At 59.6% G+C, this 9,340-nt stretch overlaps 1 protein-coding gene across 1 annotated transcript in view; it reads right to left on the reverse strand.

Annotated features, from left to right (window-relative positions):
- Positions 1–550: 550 nt before the first annotated feature.
- Positions 551–9,340, reverse strand: part of SRCIN1 (SRC kinase signaling inhibitor 1) — a 35,852-nt gene continuing 27,062 nt past the window's right edge. Inside the window, exons 16-21 of the mRNA XM_008062593.2 lie at positions 8,475–8,709; positions 6,313–6,467; positions 5,831–5,983; positions 4,478–4,600; positions 868–1,011; positions 551–679 (exon numbers count right to left, since the gene is read on the reverse strand). Coding sequence (XP_008060784.1) covers positions 551–679; positions 868–1,011; positions 4,478–4,600; positions 5,831–5,983; positions 6,313–6,467; positions 8,475–8,709 — 939 coding nt within the window. The remainder of the gene's footprint in view (positions 680–867; positions 1,012–4,477; positions 4,601–5,830; positions 5,984–6,312; positions 6,468–8,474; positions 8,710–9,340) is intronic.

A 9,340-nucleotide genomic window follows, 5' to 3' on the forward strand; every position in this document is an offset into this window, starting at 1 on the left:
GCCGTTCCCTCATCTCACCCATCTCTAACCTCACACCTCTGAGCCTAGAACTTTCTCTAAGTGGGAGCATCAGGCCCACCACGGCCCCCACCCTTACCCAGAATGGCCTGGCCCCAGGAGCTGCTCAGAGATATTTACTGAACCAACAAGAGCACCAAGCATCAAGGCCCAAGGATCAGGGATTCCCCAGCACCCTCTGACCAGGCCACAGCAGCAAGAGCCACAGGTGAGGTCTGTCTGCACAGCACGCCCAAGGCTGCTCATTAAAGCCCAAAGGGGTGCCACGCCCTCTGCCCACCTTACAGAGATCAGCAGTGAAGCCATTGAAACCCAAACACAAGACTGACAGGCAGATGCAGAACTGGCTCCCACCTCGGTGGGGGGGATGGCCAAAGAGCTAAGAGGGAGGCTGAGCGAACTTGAAGGAGGAGGCAGAAAAGAGTGGAGGAGCAGGAAGACGGAGGCTAGACGACTCCCCCTCTGCACCCCAGGATGGGCCAGCCTAAGAAGGGACTGGACGTGAGGGCTGGCAGAGTCAGGAATATGCTCCTCATCCCTGCCAGGAGCAAGGGATGCGCAGCTGGGAGATGGTTTTCTTTGCCCCCAGAGGGCAGGGGGACTCCTGAGAAGGGAGGGCTGGCTGAGAATTCAAGTTCTCCCCAGATCCAAAGCACTGGAACTGGGAGGGGGAGAGAGAAGCCAGCTGGGAGGACCGGTGGGGCGGTCCTGGTGGGGAGGGTCTCTCTGGGCAACTGGCAGGGGTCCTGGGAGTAGCGGCAGGAAGTGCCAAACCAGGAGAGCCCAGCACACAGCACTAGGGGCTCTGGGCGGGCTCCCCCACCTCCCGCTCCCAACCCCGGCCCTCACCTGCTGGGCCTGGATCCTCATGTACTCGGCCCTCTGCTTGCCATGCTTGCCTTTGTCAGGGCTGCCAGCCTGGCCCTGGACCGCCTTCAGTCGTGAGGCCCCCGGAGTTACCACCTTCATGGGTGGCACGCTGCCTCCGCCACTCTGCAGAAAGAGGAACAGGATTGGGCTGGAGGGGCCATGTGGAGGTGGGTTACACTGGAACCCTGGAGCTGGGTGGGATCTCAAGGGCCAGGACTGCCCCAGCAGGCCCTTGGAGACCTGGAGACCCCTCCCTGGTTCCACATCCAAGTCCCAGTCAGCCCAGTCTCTGCAGGAGGGAAGCAGGGCCAGACAGGGAGAACTCTGGTGGTTTCCTTGAGGAGCTCTGGGCAGCCGGTGCCCTCCTGGGGGAGCCTTTTCTAAAACAAGGGTCCCTGTACCAGCCCCACGCAGGCTGGGGGATGCGGAGTTCTCTAGAACAGAAGACAGAGCAGCGTGGCAGCCCTAGGCCATGTCTTCCTCCTGGAGGGAGGATGGCCGTGAAGTCTCCCTAGAGATGGGCACACTGGTACCCCTGAACCTCCCCAGGCACCAGGCCTGCCCAGGGGGCAATGGGGCTCCAGAGGCACGAGCGGAAAATGACAGAGACAGAGAGTCGGAGACAGGAGAGTGGAGGGGAGCTGGGGATGGAAAGCGGGGAGAGAACTTTATTTGCAGGGTAAGATACAGAGCAGAAGGGGACAGGCCCCAGTTATTGCGCAGACTGGGAGGGCTGACCCTTGGGGAGGCTGGCTTCCCAGCCTCCCCTGGGCTCTGCCTGCGAACCCCAGCCTGGCACCAGGCTCCCGGAAGGGTGGTAGGAGCTGAGAGAAGGCCAGCAGGAGGAGCTGGCATGGCACCCCTGCAGCCACCCCCAGCCCCCACTCCCCCAACTCTGAAGTCTGGACCTTGAAGGCAGCAGCAGGGGAGGATGGGGAGGAGGCAGCCACCTGCGGGCCAGGGGGTGGGGGTGGGGGGCTGCCAGGGCCTGAGCCCATCTCGCTCAGGGTGGCTTCCAGCTCTCGGAGTGTCTCCTCCAGGCTATCCATTCGCTGGGTGGAGGCGCCCCGTGCAATGCAGCCGGAGCCCCCAACAGGCTGGCCCCGGTGCTCCCCAGTGCAGACTTGAGCATCGTGTCCAGAGTCCTTGGAAGTCTCCTCTGGGTGGGTTTCAGCAGTGGAGGGCTCCCGAGTCCTGTCCAGGGCTCCTCCATCCTCTGGGCTGCAGCCTCCAGCCTCCAGTATCTTCAGAGCTGCCCCTTTCTCCACGAGCACTGAGCCATTCCTGGGCAGAGGCTCAGCCACTAGGCCCGGCGGGGCCTGGTAGCCATCCCAGCCCCTCCCGCTGCCAGCCAGGGTCCGGGGTCTTGGGGTGGGAGCTGTCCTGGCCTCCAGCAGGGAGGGAGGGTCGCAGGCACACTCTGTCAGGATGATCCGGGGGATGCAGAAGGCCCTGGGACCTGGGGCAGCCTGGAGGGAGGAGGAGGATAAGAAAGACTGTGATCCCTGCAGACCAGATCCTGGGATTGGGGCGGGGACTAGCGTCAAGTGAGTCCAGCCTCTTCCTTTCACAGGTGGGGAAAACTAAGGCAGAAAGGATCCTGAGATTACTCAGTAAGTTAGCGGCAAAACTGGGAGTAGGCCTGAGGTCTCCTTCCACACTATACCCTGTGGCCTCAAGCTTTCCAGTAAAGACGCTGCTTCACACAGAGCACAAGGTACATGTTTATGCCCATGTGAAACCCTGGGAGCAGGTCTGAGGGTTACTCCTGAGAGTGTGCCCATCTCTGCAATGGGACACCACCAACGTGAGAGTGGTGGAGAATTCAGGGAGGGGTGGGGCTCGGCCTCTGCCAAGTCCCTCTGCTGCACACACTGGGCAAAGCCCCCTTGGGCATCTGCCAGTGAGCCAGCATCTCTGGCCCTGGCCTCACTGGGCACCGAGAGGCCCCAAGCACCAGCCCCCGATGTGAGGGTATCTGGTCTCATTCTGAGCACCAGTTTTGTGCCTGGTGCTGCCATATCCGTCCTCATCCTTAATGCCTACCGTGACCCATGACAGGATGACTGCTCTCAGGTCCCCACTCTACAGATGAGGAAACCAAGGGTGAGGGCATGCGGGCTTCACCCAAGGTCACTCACCAACAGCAAGTTAGTGGCTGAGCCCGGATTTGAACCCAGACAGTAGGACTCCAAGTCCAGTGCTCTTTCCACTAAAAGGAGCCATGGGGAGATGGGTGGGGGCAGCAGGGACCCAACCGCCCCCTCCCAAGGTGACCCACCCAGCCGTGCTGCCTGCTTACCTGAAAGCGGGGGGTGCACACTGGGAAGGAGAGAGGGCGATCTCACGCTCGCCCAGCTCCATTGCCGATGTGGCCGCAGGAGGCCGGGTCAGCCAGGCCCCAAAGGCCAGGGGAAGGCCTCGCGCTCTGGGCCCCACAGGATGGGCTCCCAGAGCCAGAAAAGGGCGGGGTTGGGCGGGGTGGCCGAGGTGCCAAGGCACAGTCAGCCCAGGAGGTGTCCCCTCCACACTGACCTAGACGACACCTCGGACAGCTCTGGGCCCACCTCCGCCTGGCAGGCGGCTCTGTCCGCCTATCTGGTGCCTGCCTGCGCCCCCTGCGCCCCCTGGGAAACCAAGGCACTTCCAGGCCTCCAGCCAGGCCAGAAACCAGGTGGCGGCCAGCATGGAGCCCACTGTGGGCCAGGGAGAACCAGACAGGAGGGGCGAGAGTGTGGGTGTACAGGAGCCTTGCCCTCCTCTCCAGAGCGGAGGCCCTCTTGCCCCAACCTGACCAGGCAGAGGGGGAGAGTCCCACACCCTCCCCCACACCCCTTCCAAAGCACAGTCCTGGGGGAAAGGGTGCAGACGGCAGGTCCACCCCCAAATTCCCAAAAAAGAATAAAGAAGAAAAGAGTGCAGCAGGACAGCAGCAGGGACTGAAGTCAGAGAGAAGGAAGAACTTCCCAATACCAAAAGAACCAGCAGCCAAGGAAGGGCATGGGTTTCTTCCATTCCAAGCTCCCTGTCAAGGGGGCAAGATGGGCCATGGGGTGGGGGGAGGCTGTGGATGAGCTTCCCCCTGGGGTGTCCGGGCCCCCAGTGCAAGGCATCATTTCCAGTGGGAAAACCAGAGCCCCTCCCCCAGCACAGGCAGCACAGCAGAGGGGATGGAGGGGACTAGGCAAGGGCTCAGGACAAGGTTGGGTTCTGAGTCGGCCCCAAAGTCATCTGAGAGCAAGGTCCCAACTTCAACCTTGGCCGAAGACAACACTCAGGCTTCGGGCCAGACCTAAACTCAGACTGTAAACCAGAACCAAACACCCGGCCACCAGGAAACCAAGCAGTAAGAAAACGCAGACTCTGGGGGTTGCCGGATACCCGGGCGCCTGGAGTCTCGGGAAATCCCAGCTTGGAGGCAGAGGGGAGGAAGGGTTATGCACCTGTCCTGGGCATGGGGGGGCCCACACATGTGACGGTGGCAGTGGCGGGATGTGCCTGGCGCTTTAGCGGTTAGCGTGAGAGGTGAGGAGAGGAAGCTTGGAGGCAGCAGAGAGAGAGCCGTGAGAGGTGGCGGGCAGCCCATTACCTTCCATGTGGGGCCTGGGGCTGAGCCCCCGGGGGGCCCCAGGTCCTGGGGGGACAGCAAGGTGGGGATCGGCTGGCGGCGGGGCGTGGGGGGAAGGGAAGACACTGAGCTTCTCTCAAACACCTGGGGAGCAGAAGGCGGGGGCAGTTTGGAGGAGCGGGCACCAGGGAGGATGGGGGTGCCAGCCTATGGCCCAGGCACCCACAGGGAAGGGGGCCTGGGACGGCGCTGGGCTCCCAGCCACACCCCTCGGTCCCTTGCCATGGCCGCTGGCCCTCACTGCCCTCCATTCGTCTCCTCCAGAGGCCCCAGTGGCCCAGGGACTCCAGGCGCTGGGGGGAGTGTTGAGAACACCTGCGTAAGGTGACATAGCACTGGGGAGACAGGACGCTTGGGCACGAGGGGCTCAGAGCACTCTGTCCTCAGAACCCTCGGGCATGGGCTCTCAAGCACTAGCTCATCTCAGAGCACTCGGGATGGGAGTCTTAGTACTCAGTGACCTCAGAATATTCAAGAAGGAGGCTGGGAATAGTGGCTTGCTCCTGTAATCCCAACACTTTGGGAGGCTGAGGTGGGAGGATTACTTGAGCCCAGGAGTTTTGAGACCAACCTCGGCAACACAGGGAGACCTCACCTCTACAATAAATTTAAAAATTGCCCAGGTGTGGTGGCATGCACCTGTAGTCCCAGCTACTCGAAAGGCTGAAGCGGAAGGGTTGCCTGAGCCCAGGAGTTCAAGGCGACAGGGTGAGCCTCTGTGGTGGTGAGGCTGTGATTGCGCCACTGTACTCTAGCCTGGGTGACAGAGTGAGACTCAAAATAATAATAATCCCCAAGAATGAGGCTTTCAGAGCATAGAGGGTTTGGGCTACTTGGAAGTGGTCTCATTGACTATAGTAAAAAAACAGCCGGGCGCAGTGGCTCACACCTGTAATCCCAGCACTTTGGGAGGCAGAGGTGAGAGGATTGCCTGGGCAAGTTGGTGAGACCTCGTCTCTATAATAAATCAAAAAATTAGCCAGGTATGGTGGTACATGCCTGTAGTTCCAGTTACTTAGAAGGCTGAGTTCCAGTTACTTAGAAGGCTGAGGTGGACGGATCGCCTGAACCCAGCAAATCAAGACTGCACTCTAGCCTGGGCAACAGAGTGAGACTCCAACGCAAAAAAAAAAAAACAAAACCTCAAACCATCAAGGAGAGACGTAGACTCCCCTCCCTTTTCAGTGGAGAAGAAATGGAGGAAGATGCCTGCGTACTCGGTGGGGAGCCTGAGTCCAATGCTGCCTAGTCCTGCCCCCTTTTCAGGGCAAGGGGCCTGGCTGAGGCCTCGGAGCTAGGCGAGTCCTGACCCACCTCCAGCTCTGCGATGATGCGATCCTCATCGTCCTCGTCCTTGATGGCGGAGGCCATGATGGGTGGTGTGGAGGCTGGGCGGGCCACCTCGGACACGGCCCGGCGCAGCTTCACCTGGGGCTTCGGCACCTCCAGCTCCTCAGACTCAGCCTTCTGCAAGGCCCGGGACCCTGTCAAGGCCCGGCCCCGCCCCCTCCAGTCCCAGCTCACCTCCCAGGCCCCACCTCCCACCTACTCCATCTTATCTGCCACCTCCGAGGTCCCCAGCCAGGGTTTCCCCAACAGGCAGAGGCCTGAGTGGAGTCAGGGCAAACACACACACCCAGGACCCCGAGCTAACAGGACAAGGTCACTGCTGGCCACCCCCTTCCTTTCCACTTCTTCCAAGAGAGAGGTCTCTCTCCAGCCCCAGAGGGTCTCCAGAGGTTACTTTTCCCCTAACTAAACCATCCGCCGTCCCCTGCCCAAGGTGGGGGCGGTACCTTGATGAAGGCCGAGTCTTTTTTGCTGGTGACCACCACCTCTCCGGTGCGTGTAGTGGTCAGACCATGGGAGGAAGGGAAGCTCCGGCGGGGAGGGGGTGGCGGGGGGGACTTGGAGGGCTTCTCCGTGCGGTACCGAGGCACTGTCAGCTCATCTGTGGGTGCCAGGGCTGAGAGTCAGGGGGCCTGCAACCCCAGGGTCAGTGCACTACATATGAATTCCAGGGGATAAGTCTTGCCTCTTCTTCCAGGGAGGACCAGGAAAGAACACGGTCCCCTCCTCCTTCTCTTGCCTCCCCCTGCACACCGACCCCAAGCCTGTCCTCTTCCTCTTCCAGCACTCTGGCCACTTGCTACCCAAAGTGTGGTCCACGGACCAGCAGAATCAGCAGTGCCTGGGAGCTTGGTAGAACTGCAGTGCAGGCCCTACCCTTGGGCTGCTCGATCAAGTCTGCAGTGTCTCAGATCCCGGATGATTCATGCACATTCGAGTTGGAAACGCACCACTCTAACCCACTTCCTCCCACCACCCTCAGCTCCATCCTTTCTTCATTCAGCCTGGTCCCACTCTAACCATGACACTCCCCTGCCTTTGATCCCCCAGTGGCTCCTCATCACCCCAAACCACGTCCACGCTCCTTAGCCCAGCACCCCTGCACCTGCCAATCCTCAGCCTCAGTTCTGCTGGGTGCTCCCTGGCTTGGACCTTGTTCGGGCCACAACCCCCCCCACACACACCTCCAGGCACCTGCATGTGCTGTTCCCTCTCCCTGGCATGCCCTCTCTCACCAGTCAGGAAAATTTTCGAGACTCCAGTGGACAGTCCCCTCCCAGGACCTCCCCCAGGACTGCACAGCCCCGAGGCTCCCCTCCACCCCTGCACTGAATACCTGCATTCTATTTCTGGCTTACACACCAGGCATGGTCTGAGACAGGTGGCTTAACTAATTTGAGTCTTAGTGTCCTCATCTTAAAATGGGAATAACTACTGTATTTGCCTCCTGGGGTTGTTGTACAATGAGAAGGGTTAATACATAAAAAGCATCTGGAATGATTCTTATCACACAATATGTGCTTGATAAACACAAATGTGTTATCTCCCTCTCTGTTTTGTTTTTTTTTTTTTTGAGTTGGAGTCTCACTCTGTCACCCAGACTGGAGTGCAGTGACTGCTCCCGGCCACCGCAGCCTCGACCTCCTGGGCTCCGGCGATCCTTCCGCCTTCGCCTTCTAAGTAGCTGAACTACAGGCATGCGCTACCATGCCTAGCTAATTTTTTTTAAATTTATTGTAAAGATGAGGTCTCGCCAAGTTTCCCAGGTGGGTCATGAACCCACGGGCTCAGACAATCCACTCATCTCGGCCTCCCAAAGCGCTGGGATTACAGGCTGAGCCACTGAGTCCGGCCTTTTATTTTTTAGTTGGAGTCTCACTCTGTTGCCCAGGCTGGAGTGAAGAGGCGTGATCACAGCTCACCTCAGCCTCGACCTCCTCGGCTCAGTCGATCCTTCTGCCGCAGACTCCCAAGTAGCGGGACTACCGGCCTGCACCACCACACCCAGCTAGTTTTTAGTTTTTAGTTGAGCTGGGGGGTGTCTCACTATGTTACACAGGCTGGTCTCGAACTGCTGGACTCAAGCAAAACCTCTTGCCTCGGCCTCCCAAAGTGCTGGGATTACAGGCGTGAGCCACCGTGCCCGGCCTCCCCATTAAATTTTGAACTCCTTGAAAGCAAGCCCTGTCTCCCTATCCACAGCACCCAGTGGGTGCTTAACAAGGATGTGTCGAAGGAATAAAAGGTTGAATGGCAACTGCCACTTTTGGATAGGGGGCTACTGCCTCCTCATGAGTTCACGGCCGGGGGGCCGGGAACCTCATCAATATGAACACCAGCACCAAAGTCCGCCCTTGGCACAGCCTGGCTCAGGGCAGCGCCCAGGCGGGTGACTCTGCCTGGATTTGCTCCCCCTGCCTGTGTGGTCCCCTCAGCAGCTCTCAGGGCAGTGTGAAAAGCCCTGGATGGAGCCCAGCTCGCCCTGTCCTTCCAGGCCTCAGTCTCCCTTTGGTGGGCAGCCGACCCGGTGCCTCCCCCCTCTGGCAGTCCGACCACAGAGATCCTCACTCCCCAGGGCCTCCCCCAGCAGCCTCTACAAACCCCATACCTGAGCCTCTTCTCCCGCTGGGCTCCGTTCGGGGGGCTGCCTTCTGGCCATGGGGGGCCTTGGGAGGTTTGTGGTCTGGGGTGGGGGCTGGGCCCGGGTGGGCCTTGCTCGCACAGTCCAGGTCAGGGATGGCCTTGAGCAGCTCCGCCTGTGTCTCCTCCAGGAGGCGGTTGATGTCCTTGGCGCTGTACTGGGTCAGGGCTGCCCGCTTCTCCTCCCAGTCTCTCTCTGCAGCCTGCAGGGGGCGCCCAGGAGTCAGGACCCAGGTGCTGCCCGGGTCTGGGGCCTCTGGGGCCTCCACTTCATACCCGGCCAGCCGCCAGCAAGGAATAGAGAAGGAAGCCTTACATTTGGCCCCGCCCCCAGAGGACGCTTTGAATTCCCCATGAGTTTTGCATGCTAATTCCACTGGAATGCCACCTTCATTATATATTCTTTTTTTAACCACACATCAGAGAAGACAATTCCTTTTTTTTTTTTTTTTTTTTGAGTCGGGTTCTCATTCGGTTGTCCAGACTAGAGTGCAGGGGCATGATCACGGCTCACCGAAACCTGGACCTCCTGAGCTCGTGATCCTCCTGCCTTGGCCTCTTGAGTAGCTAGGATTGCAGGCACACACTATCAACCCTTGGCAATCTCTTTTTTTTTTTTGGTAGAGTCAAGGTCTCACTGTGTTACCCAGGCTGGCCTCAAACTCCCAATCTCAAGCAATCCTGTCACCTCGGCCTCCCAAAGTGCTGGGATTCCAGGTGTGACCCACCATGCCTGGCCTATACTACATTCTTTTTTGTTTTTTTTTTTTTGAGTTGGAGTCTCACTATGTCGCCCAGACTGGAGTGCAGTGGCCGCTCCTGGCCCCCGCAGCC

The sequence above is a fragment of the Carlito syrichta genome, unplaced genomic scaffold (genome assembly GCF_000164805.1).
Source record: "Carlito syrichta isolate Samal-C Ts95f unplaced genomic scaffold, Tarsius_syrichta-2.0.1 Scaffold305755, whole genome shotgun sequence".
NCBI classification, from domain to species: domain Eukaryota; kingdom Metazoa; phylum Chordata; class Mammalia; order Primates; family Tarsiidae; genus Carlito; species Carlito syrichta.